Source organism: Hemitrygon akajei, chromosome 11 (genome assembly GCF_048418815.1).
Source record: "Hemitrygon akajei chromosome 11, sHemAka1.3, whole genome shotgun sequence".
NCBI classification, from domain to species: domain Eukaryota; kingdom Metazoa; phylum Chordata; class Chondrichthyes; order Myliobatiformes; family Dasyatidae; genus Hemitrygon; species Hemitrygon akajei.
Window position 1 is genome coordinate 155,046,906 of NC_133134.1, and position 16,940 is coordinate 155,063,845.

The following is a 16,940-nucleotide window of genomic DNA, read 5'->3' on the forward strand; positions in this document are numbered from 1 at the left end:
CAGCGAAGGCTTGTAACTCCTTGGCCTTGTTCGCCCACCACTGGTCTTTCATAGCTTTGAGCTGCCTCTACAAAGTTGATTTTGCACTCAAAAGGGCACGTTTATTGGAACTTGAGTTTGGGTGTCGAAGAAGAGCCTGGTGTGCAGCTGCCTTAGCTCTTAGAAGGTTTTGCACAGATAGGTTGCTCTCATCAAACCAGTCCTGATGCTTGCGCTTGACTTTCCCCAAGGTGTCCTGGGCAGTAGACCGTTTCTTTGAAGGCATTCCAGTGCTCAGTAATATTGTCTAGTGGATTCTCAACTAGTCTGCTTAGAGCAGCTTCCATAGAAGATTTCAGGGCATCAGCACACTCACGGTGTTTCAATTTGATGGTGTTCAGTTTTTTGGGTGGTTTGACAGCATTCAGGTTGCGTGGAGGTTTGGTCGATAGACATAGATCCGACCACACCATTTGATGATCAGTCGAGCACTCAGCTCCACACTAACGTCAGATATGAACGTCAGAGATGTCTTGTTGTCAGGTGTTGACGTAGTCAATGAGATGCCATATTTTAGATCGTGCATGCATCCATGTGCATCTTCCCCCCCACCCCCATTCCTGATGAAGGGTCTCGACCCGAAACGTTGGCTACTCTTTTCTCATGGATGCTGTCTGACCTGCTGAGTTCTTCCAGCATCGTGTACGTATTCTTTGATCCACAGCATCTGCAGTTGTATTTTTGTATTTTCATGTGCATTTGAGCTTGTCTGACAATCTGAATAGTGTGTTAGTAATGCACAGTTTGAATTTTGTGCACATCGAGAGGAGCAGTAGACCATTACTGTTACTGTTGACAACCCTTTGGCGTCCAATCACACCAGGCCACACAGTGGACTCCTTGCCAACCCGAGCATTAAAGTCTTCCAGCAACAGCAGCTTATTGGAAGTTGCCACACTGCTGAAGGTGGTTTTCAGCTCACTGTAGAATGCCTCCTTGACTTCACTGGGTTTAGTCAGTGTTGGGCAGGGGTCACCAACCTTTTTTGCACTGCAGCCCGGTTTAATATTGACTATATTCTTGCGGACCGGCTGACTGGGGGGGGGGGGGGGGGTGTTAAACACGACTGGAATACAGCGATTTCAAAGGAATTTCCTTATGTCCAGTCTATTCTGCAATTTAGTTTACATAGCTATCAGCACTTGCTTCTGTCCTGCTTGCTCACGTTTTTTCCAAAAAACTCAACGGGTTTGTCTTTAAGTGCAGGGTGCTTGGACTCAAGGTACCGAAGCAGTTTTGAGGGCTTCATTGCCTCATTAGACAACCTCTGGGCTGAACTCCAGCTTCCTGCCAGACGCCTTGGACAGGTGCAGCTGGTCGTGGGTGGGGTGAGAGGACAAGCTAAGGGCCGGAGGTCCCCATGCCAGGGTCACGGCGGTCGCAGTCCAGAGAGCGAGGAGGAGTGCGACAGGGTGTGCGCCTGTAGGTAGGTAGAACCTAATCGGCTGACAAAAGTTTGGCTCGAGGGATGACTTTCAGTAGATCGCTGCGAGGTAGCGGCTCTGCTACTTAGGAAACCCTGAGCCCGTATTAGGTCATCTATGAATATTTTAGCACCAGGTTCCCCACGAACATTCGGCGTGCTAAACACGCCCATCTGTCCGCGCTCCAGGCCAGTGGCAACGGCACTTCCCGCTGGCCGCACAAGGCCAACCAGTGATCCCTGGCGCGAGGGTATCACTGCGTTTAGGGACTGATGACCTCGCGCGTGTTCAAGTTCAGCAGTGGGTGTGACAGGGAATAAGGAAAGGTGCAGCTGACTCATAACATTTCATATCACCAAATCATCGTTTTCTCGTGGCCGGGTAGCGCATACTTTGCGGCCCGGCAGTTGGGGACCAGTGGTGTTGGGGCATAAACGTTGCCTATGGTGAGGTGGTGCTTTCCTTGCAGAGGTGTATGAAAGGTCTGGATTCGGTCATTTACAGCAACAGGCAGGGTTAGTAGCTTTGCTGCGAGGCAGTTCTTGATAGCTAAGCACACACCAGATTCTCTTCGTTCTTCTTCGGACCTGCCAGACCAGAAGAATGTGTACCCTCCTTTCTCTTCACAAAACGCGCCCTCTCCAGCGAGTCAGGATTGATGCGTCTTTGAAATAGCCATAAAACGACTGGTGAGAATAGCAAATAATTGATAATAGAAAGTATGTTTTTACCATTATAGCTATGTTATTGCCTATCTAAAGTTGTTTGGTTTCCTTAACCTGGAACAAATTTTGAAGATTTGACACGTAAATATGAAATTCTTGATTAACCTACCTTCACAATATCATTACCATTTTTAATAAATTCTGATTGGTCTCACAAAGATGCAGCAAAAATATGATAAACTGAAATGCTTATTCTTGAAAATATATTGTCAAGCACTGTCATTACTAATTATTTGTGCATGTTAGAGCCTAGATGTGTTTTTTAACATTTTTCTATGAAGCAGCCATGAAGTTTCTTAAATTATTAATAGGAAATGTGAGATTATTGAAACATATGAGAGAACTGGCTTTTTTAATGCAATATTGACCATTTTAAATATCTGTTAAATTAGTACTATGTTTCAGAGTGGCATGCCATTAACTTTCAACAAAAGAAAGGGAAGACGAAGATACTTTAAAATTTTTCCTCAGGCTTTTTTCATTCTTCTGTTTCATTCCTACTTGATTATTATTTAAATTTTTCCCCACTTGATATTTTTCTGCCTGCTAAATTGTAGTTTTGTGATTTGTTTAAAATTTAATTCACGGATCAGCCATACTTTGTATCAAAGAGTCCTATCTTCCCTCTCAACCTTTTCTACAAGTCAAAGCTAGCTTCTCTTTTCTGCTGTTCTATTTTAACCTGAAAAGCTAATCCTACTTTTCTTTCCACTGGATGCTATCTGATATTCTTAGTGTTTCTGGCATTTTTTGTTTATATTTTAGATTTCCAATATCTGTAATTTATGTTTATATTTATTTTTTTATTTGGTTTGTGCTGCATGTGACATTTTGCCCAAGCTTGTGTCATGATACTTGTTGCTTCATTTTCTTGCAGTCCAATGATCCAAGTTATCTTGGATGTCTTGGCCCATGAGGCAAAAGCTCTTTCAATATCTTATTGCATCTAGTTATTGCTATGCTTGTGCTTACTTGTTCCTTTAAAAATACTCGTTTTGAAATTATTGTATCAATTTTTGTGTCATCTATTATTGGCATTCCAAACATTTAATGCATAGTTTGAAATTAAATGTTTTTTTAAAATAATTGATGTTGAGATGAAGATAGATCACCCATATTATTAAGTAATGGGGCAGCTTAGAGGGAGGGACTAAGTAGCTCACTGCTGCCTCTTTTTTTTTGTGTGATACTAACATAGATTTCCTGATTGTCCATTCTGTTAACATATGATTGGGGTCCCTTCACTGGCAGTTCATTCTTTAAGCTTTTAAGTCCAGTATATCCATCCCTATGAAGCAATAAAAAGCAATCTCATGTTGACTATTTAAGTGCATGCATGAATGCTGACTTGTGTTATTGCTCAGTTCAAAATGAAGATCATTTACTTTATTAATAGTTTTAAGTTTCCAATCTAAGTCCAACTCTAGATCTGCATCAACGAGAACTGTGATGGCAGTAGCTTTGCATTACTTTACTTCCAATTAGGTAACCTAGTCTTGGGTTGTGAAGTTGATTTAGCTTGAAAAGAATAAACCTGAATTTGGATTAGTTTAGCATTGGCTTGGCATTTGCTAAGCATTGGAATGCTTCATAGCTGGCCTTTAGTTGACACCAGAAGACTACTGTAGATTTGCTTTTTTTTTTGTTCCCATTTAATTCCTTCCTTCCCAAGTACATTAGAAAAAGAGGTAAGCTCTTCAGTCATTTGAACTTGCTCTATTTTGCATCATGATCATGGCTGATCTTCTATCTCAATGCCATCTTCATACCTCCTACTACCATTAGCTCCATTAATATCCAGTAATCTATTGATTTCTATCTTGCATAAACTCAGTGACTGGCTCCACGGCCCTCTAGTGCAGAAAGTTACAAATGTTTAAGTTTAATTATTACTCAGTTATACATTAATATCTATGAATATAGCCAAACAAAATTGTTCCTCTAGGGTTAAGTTGAAAAACACAGTGCCACAAGTCATACACAGCACAAGTCACATGTAGCACATATAAGATAGCAGTAAGACATACGGTCACACTAAAAAATATATTACAGTCCCAAGTCCCTAAGTGACATCCTGGAAATTGATGGTTCATGGGTATAATCCGCAAGAATATCATGTTCTCAGCAGTCCACAGACAAATTTATACACGCACGCAATCCAATTTGTCACTCTGCTGATCAAATTCCGCTGAGTTTGGAGAAAGGCAGATAGATACGGAAGGCGCTGATGTGGAGGGCTATGAACAACGTGAAGGAAATCTGGAGGTCGAACCTGACCAGAGGGCTCAAAACAAGGATCTTCATAGCAGTCAATGGAGTCCATTCTCACATATGGATGTGAGACCTGGACACTCACCAAGACCATGCGAAAGTCACTAGATGGTTGCTATACTCAAATGCTCCAGTTGGCTCTTGACGTGAGTTGGCAACGGCACATGATGAACGTCAAACTCTATGATGACCTACTGATGCTCACTACTAAAATCGAGGCGAGAATGCTGCAACTAGCGGGTCACTGTCTATGCCATCCTGAGCTACCTGCCAGCCTAGTCATCACATGGGAGCCCAAGCATGGGAGGATGAGCCCTGGGCGTTCTCCCAAGACTATGGTCAACACGCTCCTAGAAGGTAGCGGTGTGGCTAATGTAGATGAACTGAACACACTGATGAGGGAGGAGTGGAGAGTCCGTCATCGTGCCCGATGTCAGCCCCCTAGGCCTAAGTCGACGTAGTAGTAGTGATCAAACACTGGAGGACAGCACTAACAGGAGGGGCCAGCTCCCAACCCAGTATGGACACCACACTATGCTGCCTCTAGTGTCTCCTCTCCTGGACTCCTGCAACAGCTAAGCCCACACCTTGAGACTTGGTCCTCACTGGGACCGAGTCCACGCATCTCCCATGCCGTCTGTTATTTCCAGTAAACAAGGGACACGGACTTGCAGCATTTTACATTATTATTGTCCAACAGTGTCTTGAGATCACATGAGAAACATGTAAGGCAATCGCTTGCTGTTGGATTGCCCACCCCCTTCTCACACTGACTCCAGTGCCTTCTGTAGCAGATAGTAACACGGCCCACAGCAAGTCCAGCTTCTCTGCTGATAAGCAGCTCATAGATAGTGTAGTCCTGCAGTATTTGAAGTTCTTAATATTGAGCATAGTCCTGTGATTATAAAAAAGACGCTTTCTTAAGAAGGCAAAAACACCTCTGTTGGGCCCCCAAGAGTCCACTACATTCAAATGCTGCGTCATTTTAACATAAGGAAATCATTTCACTGCACTGTGTATTTAAAAACATTTCTGCTTCTCTGTGCTAAATGGCCTTCTCCTAATTTTGAGATCATGACTCCTAGGTCTATGCTCCTGAATTGGGGAAAACATCTTCCCTGCATCCAGGCAGTTGGGACTTATAAGTTTTACAGATGTCTCCACTCATCCTTTGAAAATCAAGAGAACACAGAACAAGCCTCTCAGACTTCCCTCATTTAGCAAACTCACTATTTCTGGAAGCAGGGTATTAGTTTGTATGTTCCCTCTTATTTCAGATATATCCTTTTTTTTTAAAGATAAGGACATAGAATTATTTACAATACTCCCAATGTGATCATACTGAGGCCCTATATGAGGTAGTGAGGCAAGAAAGACATCAGTACTCCTGAATTGAAGTTCTTTTGTAATAAAAAATCAATATATATTTGCCTTCCTAATCATCTGCATTTTGGCCTTAAATGACTTGTCACTTCAGTCCAAAATACAGCTGGTTAGAGCATTTAGCTTTCCTTTCAAAATAAATGCTACCCTGTTTCTCTTCATTTTATAAACAATGTTTTTAAATGTTTTTATTCAATCTTATTCTTTTCATGGTTTACAGACATTCAATCCATCAGCATTTTCCCTACTCCAGACATTCTCCTGTTCAACTTTTATTGTAAATGGATCTCATTAAAGTAGATTATCATTCTTCCATGATAGCGATGTTTGTGGAATTTTGCTTGGCTGCTGTATTTCTAGTAGTTACTGTGCTCTAGCCCTTTTTGCTTGTTTATTGAAATTGCTATAGAAGTGCAGACATTTTATTCCTTTAATTGCAATTTAGAATTAAATAGAGAATTGCATCCATGGGAACAATTGTGGATTCTCCCAGGGAGTATAATTAGGGCTCAATTAGGAGTACTGGACTATGTTATATAGAAATACCATGCACTATTAGAACAGTCCACATTTTTGCTGAGTGCAGAGGCTAGCAACATTGGATTATAGTGTCAATATAGTGAAAAGTGTGTTTATATTTTCTACTTAACCTTTTTCTTCTTTTACAGATGAGGGAAATGATTCTATCAGCTACTACGTGTATGGGTTTAAAGACTTGGCCACCGTATTCTTTTATATGTTGATAGCTATCATTCTACATGCCGTGATACAAGAGTATATTTTGGACGTAAGTGAAAACCTGCGTGCAGTGTCTTTGCTTTTTGTTTTATATTTGAATATTCAGTTGTTTCGTAACTCAAATAAAATATATCTGCCACATATACTGCATTTATCCAAGTAGCAATGCCTTAGATCCTAATGTGGTGTTATAACAGTTATTATTTTAAGTTACAGCAGTTATTAATGTGGAAATTGGCAGCTTTGAAAGATGGTGTGAGCAACAAAGCAGTTCCTTTAATGCCATACTGAAAAATAATCAGTGGGCAATGGGGAAAAAAATCTTAAAAGCTTTGTTACAGTTGGTGCAGGTATGAATCACAGGGCCAGGTGCTGAAACCTGCACAATATTAAAGCTCGAAGCCTGATCCACTTTCCTCTGTTCTGTTCTCTTTTCTTTCTCTTAGCCACCTTTCTTCAGCCTCTGGCTCCCCACATCTTCCTATCTTGCGATATTGATGTTAAAAGTTTTCAAGTCCCTCTTGCAAACATCTTTAAACCTGAGCCCAGGTTGGCTCAGCAGCCTTGAAGCATCAGCAAGCTCTTCATGCAAAAAGATTCCTTGGAATACGCCCATCTTCCATCCAATGTAGGTGATCGAGCCACTGGAAGTGTAAATATTTGAGGGAAGTTAATTAGACATGGCAAAAGATTCCTGAAGAACTTTGGTGTCATATGCTATTTTTGAAATTTAAAATGAGTGAGGTGGTGTGGAAACTAGTTGGACCTTTCTTATATCTACAGCGGGTAGCTGAGGTCTTGCTGATGTACAGTGTCTGCCTCTTTCCCCAAGGAATGATTTATCAGTTAGGCAAGTAGAGCTAGTACCCTTTTCTGATACAATAATTTAGTTCTGTCCCTTCCAGACAGAACTTTGGCAAGTGTTCTCAAATTCAGTTAACTGTTAAAACTGCTAGTGCAGTCAGAGCACATTATGCCATGACCACTGTCTTATTTGTCTTGCTGGTTGGTTTATGCTTATGATGTAAAGAAATGAAAAGTCGATACAATAGTTTTCTTCCAGTTTCTGAAGCAAATAGGTTGATCTCTGTCCTCAATCTGATGAGATCCTTTCATTGTGGTATGCAGACTGAAATGCAGGAAGTTGATCTACAGTTTTCATCTCTGTACTGGTATTAAACTGGAATGTATTCTTTATTGACTATCTTTGTATGTTCTTTGCTCTGTTGCTTTCTTATTCAATTTCAGATTGAAAACTTTTTATTATTGTACTTGAGCAAAGTTTTTTTTTTCACTAAAAAGACTGATTTTTGTTCTCCACGTTTCAGGGATTCTAAAGTTAAGAGTCCCCAAATAGTTGGCCTTGAGTGTGAGCTTCTCCTGGATTGTGATATAGTTATGCTGAACAGTAAACCAGGATGTTGTGGAGGGAATAATTCCTTGCAAATCTGGCTGGGGGGAGCCAGGAGAGGAAGTGAAGTTGATTTGCTTGTCAAAAATGGTGGAAGATCATTTCAATGAATGTAGATGCCTCAGCTGCTCTGTTGACTTTGTTTTGGAAAATTGATGTATCTAATCTAAACAAATGGACATAGTAAAGTTAGTAATGATAACTCCCTAACAGTATAGCATTATTGGCAGCCTTTATCTTGGGATCTTGAGAGGGAGTCGAAACAGTTGTGTGGCATTGGAAGAAGTGGAGTTTGCAGTGTGGTGATGAAGGTTTTCAGTGGGAGTATAGGAAACACTGTGGTCCATTAAGAAGCAAGAGATGTCGCCATTCATGGCAGTCAAAGTAAAGATTAGTTTGCAAGCAACATCATGACAACTTTAAAAGTGAAATTAATGATTGTGGCAAGAATGAAATAGTGCAAGTTCAGAGATGGATTAGAGAAAGTGAACAGTAGAACAATTGATATGGTCGCTGTTATTATTAATAACTTGCCATAAGCATAACAGGAGGGTAAAAGGTTGGAAAGGGAATGAATGTGGGAAGATGATGATTGTAAAGATGGAAGTGAGAGTCAGTTCAACGGAGCTGGGATTGAGATGGGAGAAGGAGGATTCCTGGTGAATCAGGCAGTTGCAGGGGCGAAAGAAAATGGAAAAGAATTTGGCATGACAAAACTGAAATATATTGAAGATGGGGGGGGGGGAGGGGATGAAACTGAGCCCTAACAAAGGAAGTTTTTTTTTTAAATATATCAAGCCCAACATATTGTCTTTAGCTATTGGTTCTGTGAATCCTCAGAATGTCACCAAATTGTTAATCAGCCCTTTTAAATTTATTTTAATTAACTTTTGATGTTATTAGATGCTGTTCAATTGCTGCTTTTATTACAGATCAGTATATTTCTTAATGTTGAATGGTGTCCTGTTGATGACTGACTTGTTTAAATACAATGCAGTCGTGAAACTAGTTACATCTTCAATAGGAGTACAAACTTCTCTGCTATGTACTGCATGTAATTCATTTGATACAAATATCTTCTTTTTCAATTGGTCCATTGTTACAAGAAGTATTGTGCTGATTTTTGTATGCATGATGTTGAATAAATAACGAGGAATGTTCTTGCATCAGATAGCTGTATTTGTATATTGCATGTGTGATTGCGATTATGTAGTATGCTACAAAAATGGCACATTCACAACATATGGTGGACTTCCATTTATTTTGCTGAAATGTAGCCGTTTAGAAATTAACATTTAAACAGTTTATGAGCATACACAAATGGCAAGCTGGAACAATAACTACAAATTATCACACCACTATCAATATTATAATTAAAAATTATAGCGCTGAAGAAATCAAATGCTTGATAATTAAGTCAATAACAAAAAATAAAAATGGATATCAGACAAAATTGCTCATAATTAAAACATGACAATCATGCACACTCCTTTTATAGTTTACTACTTTTGTCAAATGCCTTAGCATATTTTCTTCAGCTGCTATTATGTTCATTTATGAGCCAGCATGAAGTGAAGGTTAAGCTGATATAAGGATTCAAATATACAAATGTTGCTGTTCAGTACATCTTCATAGAATGCAGTAGAATGGCCCACCACTACATAGCCAGCTTGAATATATAGTATAACAATCACTGGACTTGACTCTTAATTGTTTAAAGTTCTGGAGTGATAGTGAGTTGTGAATAGGGATGGAAGGAAGATTGTAAGAACCTTCCATTTTCTAACATGCTGTCAATTCTAATATTGTCTGTGTTTGCAGCCATTATTAAATCAGAAATGACTAGTGGATGATACCTGCTATCTTAGAAGCCAGTCTTATCATTGACCTTCAGTGGCATTCTGATTGCTGCATCTTCTCTTTTCCACATGGAGCTCAATGTCAAGACAAACTATTTAGTGTTTGCTTCCATAAGAATGTTGAAATGACATCATCCAGGATAAAGAATGCTGCTTGATAGCCACCTCTCATCATCCTAAATATTTCCTAATTGTCTTGGAAGAAATGAAGGAGCAAATCCCACATTTCAAAAAATAAGCAATGAAAAAAAATTATAAATGACAGTATATCTCTTCAGTCTCATTTTGCATTAGATCTAATTGTACAAGGGACACCCCCCCCCCCAACATTAGAACTAATTATTGATGAAGACCAGAACTATTTGTGTTCAAGCTTATGAAAATCAGTGTTGGAACAATGTTTGCTTTGATTGCCATGAAACCACATTAAAAAAACGATGCAAAGTAAACATCATGTGATGGGGACTATAAGATCTAATTATACCTAATGTAGAACTGATGCTCCTAATCTCCACCTCCCCATCCCCAAAATAAGTAACTGTTTTTGTTAGCTATCAGGCACAGAAATTGTAACTTCAAAGTAATAGGAAGACTAATTCTGCTGCATTCCTATTTCAGTATGGGTCTAAGTTACTTCCCTTGCTCTTGCTTTGACCAGGCATTCTGCTTCCTTCCCCTTTGGTTTTTGTCTGCCGGGTTCCGATCCTTGTACACATTAACTTTTGTCCTGCTGGTTGACATATGAGAAAAAAGTGCCCATTTTAGCCTTTTAAATGATAGGAAACAATTAAACTTTGAATTTAGTATTTTCGTTCTGCAATTTTGAGTTTCTAGCCCTGGCTAAAAATAGGATCTGTGTTGTGTTGCTCTTGTTTATCTGGATAATTCTTCAGCCTTCCTAAGTGGTATATCAGACATACTAGCAGGATTCTTTTGCTTCTATAATTAGAATGTTATTGTATTTTTTTGCTAAAAGAAAAACACAATGCCTCATTAAATTTGATTCTGTGCGATGAAATGCATTTATTTTCTTTAACCCAATTTTAAAGCGATCTCCTGTGTGATACATCTGCTGCAAGCATTATTCACACTATATTGTGCAATTCTACCTTTCCTAATTGCCATTTTAACATAAAAATGTTCTATTAGACCATGACTGGGAAAGCCCAGCATGGAATAAAAAGGAACTCTCCTGAATAAAGTGTAGAATTAACTTAATTAAAGCAGTTGGTTTGCTCAGAAATAATATGCAGAATAAAATTGATTGCCACTTCTTGCCTATAATCATACACCGTATGTCCCTCAGTTTGTGACACTCCACCTCTCTATACACGCCAGTTCTCCAGGCGATCGGACCCATTGAGTCTGCTCCACTATTCAATCATGGTTGATACTTTTTTTCTCCTCCGCAAACCCAGTTCTCGGTCTTCTCCCTATAACCTTTGTTGCCATGTCTAATCAAGAACCTATCAATCTCTGCCTTAAATACACCCAGTGATCTGGCCTCCACAGCTGCATGTGGCAACAAATTCCACAAATTCACCACCCTTTGACTAAAGAAATTTCTCCACATCTTTGTTTTGAAAGGGCACTCCTCTCTGCTGAAGCTGTGCCTTCTTGTGCTAGAGTCTCCCACAATGGGAATCATCCTTTACTCATCTACTCCATCTAGGCCTTTCAACATTTTGAACGGTTTCAATGTGATCTCCCCCCTTCCCCTCCCCCATCCTTCTGAATTCCAGTGAGTACAGACCCAGAGCCATCAAATATTCCTTGTATGATAACCCTTTTTATTGCTGGAATCGTCCTTGTGAACCTCCTCCTCAAAGCACCATGACAGTCCCGAAAGACAAATTACAAAATAGGCATAATGGACTGAACATACACAAACAGGCTGGAGTGGTCCTATTTCTATGCATGAGTGCACAAGGAGATAAGCATCTTGAAACCCTATCTAGCTACCTTCAAGAAGAAATATGGCTCAGCGTGGCTTAGCAGATCTGTTGAGCATCAGTTTCTTTCAGAAAAACAGGCTGCTATTGTTTAATGAAGTGCTAACTCTTTTACATACTTTATCGGGGCACTGGAGTTCAATTCCGACGTCGTCTGTAAGAAGTTAGTACGTCCTTCCCATGAGTGTTCAGTTTCTTTCTGCATTCTGTGGATGTACTGGTTAGTAGGTTAATTGCTCATTGTAAATTTTCCTGTGATTAGGCTATGTTGGCTGGAATTAGGGTTTTATGCTCTTGGTAGGGTCATCCATGCCAAAGAAGCCAAAGGGTGGAGACCAGACTAGGAGTGGTCCACTGTTCCTCCAGGTTCAGTGGTTCAGCTCAGGGCTAACAATTCTGACTAGTAAAACAAAATTATTATGGAAACGGCAGTGAAGAATCCTCCTACATTTGTGTGTAATGGTACAGACAGAAGGGGCGCTTTCATTGCTGCCCTAAATGCCTGTGGCGTAATGGCAGTAAGTAAGTTAGTTTGAGATTACAGGAGTTGCAGGTGTTCCGAATACAATGATAATTTGTTAGTTCTTTTGAGAAATTGCTTTAATTAGTAGGCAAGTTTACAGATTTTGAAACTCTAGTTTGCAGAACATGTGTCTCAAGTTCTTTCCTTGTTACTTTCAGAAAATAAACAGACGACTGCATTTGTCCAAAACAAAGCACAGTAAATTTAATGAGTCTGGCCAACTTGCCTTCTTCTATTTGTTTTCTTTTGTCTGGGGAGGAAGCATATTGACTGGAGTAAGTATCTTTCTTTAATGTATTGTTACTATTATTTAGAACAGTTAACTTTAACTTTAATTTACTGATTCTTTTTTAACTTAACAGGAAAAATTTACGACAGATCCTACTCTCTTATGGGAAGAATATCCACACACGCAAATGTTGTAAGCAAGTTTTTCTAATTTGTTAAATACAGAAATTTTTTGAAAAAAAATTATATGTGGTATATAAGAAATGGGAATAATCATTAGGAATTATAAGCACTTTTATTCTATGTTTAACTTGAAAGCAATTTTATTTTTGTCCAGGTAATGCTGGTTTCTGCTGTTGTCTGCACTTTAGCATATCCACATCCACGTAATGACATTGACATGAGATTGTTTTTTATTTTGCATTGTGACTTTTGTGTTAGCCAAAAATCTGCAAGTACACCATCCCTTGGTCAAGTGGTTGAGATAATCTTGTATGACGTTTAAGAAGTTTTGACTAGGTTTAGAGAATGTCAGGTTTGACTTGAATTTGAATTAATCTTGATCTAGCTGGAGCAAGCATTGTGTTATAGAGGGAAGGAAAAACTAGACAAAGTCTAATTGAGGGATATGAAATTCATCACTTAATGAGAAAGAACATTTTGTTTCTTCTTTGCCTTTGGTAACCTGCTAATGGAATCACAAGAATGTGCATGTTTAAAACTTGCAATATCTGAGAATATATGTTGCATAAGAACATAAAGTAGGAGTGGGATACACAGTTCTTCAAGCTTGCCCCACTGTTCAATATAGTCATCTGCCCCATGTCTTGTCTCATCTATTCTGTGTCATTTACCCAATTCCTTGACCTTTCAAAAATCTAATACAGGCATTGAACTTGCAACACAGTATGGGCCCTTCAGCCAACGATGTGGTGACTTACATAAATTGATTCCATGATCAGTCTAATCTTTCCCTCCTGCACAGTTCATAAACCTCCATTTTTCTTACATCCATGTTTCCATCTAAGAGTCTCTTAAAAGTTGCCATTGTATCAGCCTCTACAACCACCACTATACTGGCAATGTAGTCCAGCTTCCTATTACCGTGTGTGTGATGAAAACAGCTACCTCAGAGCAGACTTAATGGGCCGAATGGCCTATTTTTGCACCTGCAAAATTATGGTCTACCTCTGGCATCTCCCCTAAATTTCCTTCCACTCACCTTAAACAGATACTCTCTGGTATTGGCCATTACTGCCTTGGGTGGGGGGGGGGGGGAAAGAAGCTAAGTGTCTTACCTATACCTCTTGCTATCTTGTGAAATTTGTAGTTTTTATGGCAGCTAAGTGTGTGTGTGTGTGTGTGTGTGTATATATATATATATACACACACACACACACAAAGAGAGAGAGGGTGTCCATTCAGAAATCTGATTCCAAAGGAGAAGAAGCTGTTCCTGAAACATTAAGTCTGTGTTTTCAGACTCCTGTACCACCACCTTGATGATAGCAATGAAAAGAGGGTATGTCCTGGGTGATGGAGCTCCTTAATGATGCTTCCTTGAGGCATCAACTTTTGAGGCTGTCCTCAATGCTGGTGAGGCTAGTACCCATGATCAAGCGGGCTGAGTTTTCAAATTTCTTAAGTTTTTCCCAATCCTATGCAGTGGCCCTGCCATTTCAGATTATGATGCAACCAGTTAGAATCCACTCCATGGTATGTCTGTAAAATTTGAGTCTTTGATGACATGCCAAGTCTCCTCATAGTCCTAATGAAATATAGCTGCAGTCATGCCTTCTTTGTAATTGTATCCATATGGTGAGCCCAGGATAGATCCCCAGAGATGTTGACACCCAGGAAATTGAAATTGCTCACCCTTTTCATTTCTGATTGCTTGATGAGATCTGGTGTGTTTCCTCAACTGCCCCTTCCTGAAGTTCACAATCAATTTCTTGGTCTTAATGAAGTTGAGTGCAAGGTTGTTGTTGCGACCTGTTACGTACCCATGGGTATCTTGTGACTGTCACATGACCATGATGTAATTGAGGCTCTGCTGGGCATGATGTGATGGTGGAGTGATGTAATTTTCCTGCCAGTGAGAGGTCATGTGATGGCCTCTTTCAACAGGGTATAAAAGGAGAACTCCTCCCTGTGATGTAGGTCAGTTCGTGGCTTAAGTCTTCAGTGACTCCGTTCTGCTGCGTATTTGATTTCATGACGCAGTTTCGTTTTAAAGTGGAGTTTTAATTTCTACTGTAAGAATTGTTGTGCCGGCAGTTCTGAAAATCACTGCCAGTTAAAGACCAGTTGGAGAGTGAAGAATTATCAAAGTTCGGGAAGCTGAAGGATCGAGAAAAGTTGGGGTTGTTGGCGGTAAAACAGGTTCGACCTTATTTGATCCTCATTCGGAAGGAATTGGTAATCAGCACCCACTATAGTCCCTGCTGTAAGAGCAGAAAGGACCTGGGCAGTGAGTTATTCACCAAAAGGAAAAGGTCAGTGACTTTAAGCCGTTTAAAATTCTTCATCTTAAATCCTTCAGGCAAGGCATACTTTGGCTGGGATCAGCAGTAACGTCACATCGTAAGAGAATTTATCACTTCTAGGAAAGTCTGTCCTAACTGACTGTATAAATCACTTGGACTTTTTACATTATCACTCTAAGAACTGTTTTTGCATTATCGCTTTAAGAACTGTTCGAGCTGCCATATAGCAGCTGACTTCCGATTAAGTTAGTCGTTTGTGTACTTTTGGGTTTTTTTTGAGCAGTGTTTAATAAATGTTTTATTTGTTATATAAAAAACCCTGTCTCAATTCTATATTCATTGTTGCCATATGTAACACAACCCCATTCAACTATTTGATCTATCTCACTCATGTGTCTCCTCATCACCATCTAAAATTTTCCAACAAAGCTGTGTCATCAGCAAATTTGTGTTTGAGCTGTACTTAGCCATGCAGCTGTGGGTGTAGCGAGAGTAGAGCAGAAAGCTAAGCATGCTTCCTTGAAGTGTGCTGGTGGTGATTGTAGTGAGGTTATTTCCAATCCGCACTGACTCTGTCAAGTTGCCTCTCATCCTCCCCTGCTCCAAAGAGAAAACCTTTTCTCACTAAGTCTTAAGACATGATTTCATACCCTGGCAGCATCCTGATAAATCTCTTCTGTAGACATTTACAATGGAATGGTTCTGTTGTTACCATCGCTTAATTAACCAATTTTGATCTTGAGCCTTGATGTGAATTTTCATTTTCAGAATCTTTTTATTGATCTATAATCTTTCAACAGCTATAAAATGGTACAAAACTTCAGCAGATTAATATGTATACAATTAATAAAGCTGAAGAAAAAACTGATCTTAAAATATAAAAATGGAAAAAAAAATTTATATATAGGAAAAAGGAAAAAAGAGAACCCCATCTAAGTAGGAAAAAAACCCACTAACTACAAAAAAAAACACCCATTAGGAATCAACCCCCTAGAGCAATACATTTGACCATCATCTAAATGTACATAAAAAAAAGTCATCAACTGCCATTTCATATTTATAAAAAAAATAAAATTGGAAGGATTCCATATAACTTAATTCAAATTAAATGATAATATTTGGCAAAAGAACCCCATCTTCTCTCAAAATCAAATCGAGGATCCAAAATTCTACTGCTAATTTTTTCCAAACTAAAACATAACATCACTTGAGAAAAACATTCAATTAATGTAGGGGAAGAAATATCTTTCCATTTTAATAAGGTAGCCCTTCTTGCCAGTAGTGTAACAAATGCGATAACATGTTGATCTGAAAATGAGATACCCTGAATATGATGTGGAACTATTCCAAATAGAACAGTCAATCTATTAGGTTGTAAATTAATTTTCAAAGCTTTAGAGATTGTAGAAAATAAAGATTTCCAGAACGATTTTAATATAGAACATGACCAGAACATATGTGACAAAGCAGCTACCTCAGCTTTACATCTATCGCAATAGTTATCTATACTAGGAAATATTTTAGATAGTCTTTCCTTTAAGTAATAACGGTGTACAATTTTAAATTGAATTAAACAATGGTTGGCACATACAGAAGAAGAATTTACGTTTTTCAAAACTCGAAGCCAATCTTCATTAACAAAGGTCATATTAAGTTCTCTCTCCCAATCTTGTTTAATCTTTAGTGATAGGTTCTCTTTTTGTAACAAAAATAAATTATAAATTCTATTAATGGAACCTTTCACTAAGGGATTCAATTTCAAAATGATATCCAACAAATTAGATTCTTGTAAATATGGAAACTTAGGTAAATATTGTTGTAAAAAATGTCTAACCTGAAAATATTGCAAAAAATGTGTATGAGTGAGAGAATATTTGTTAATTAACTCCTCAAAAGTCATC

General features: G+C 38.9%; 1 protein-coding gene across 3 annotated transcripts in view; it reads left to right on the forward strand.

Moving 5' to 3' along the window:
* LOC140736160 (translocating chain-associated membrane protein 1-like) overlaps nt 1–16,940 on the forward strand; it is a 118,445-nt gene that overhangs the window by 63,276 nt on the left and 38,229 nt on the right. For all 3 annotated transcript variants that reach the window (XR_012100897.1, XM_073062025.1, XM_073062024.1), the window contains exons 3-5: nt 6,511–6,629; nt 12,484–12,600; nt 12,688–12,746. Coding sequence is in view for 2 of the 3 variants with exons in the window: in XM_073062025.1 (XP_072918126.1) it covers nt 6,511–6,629; nt 12,484–12,600; nt 12,688–12,746 (295 nt within the window). In the remaining variant the exon portion in view is untranslated. The remainder of the gene's footprint in view (nt 1–6,510; nt 6,630–12,483; nt 12,601–12,687; nt 12,747–16,940) is intronic.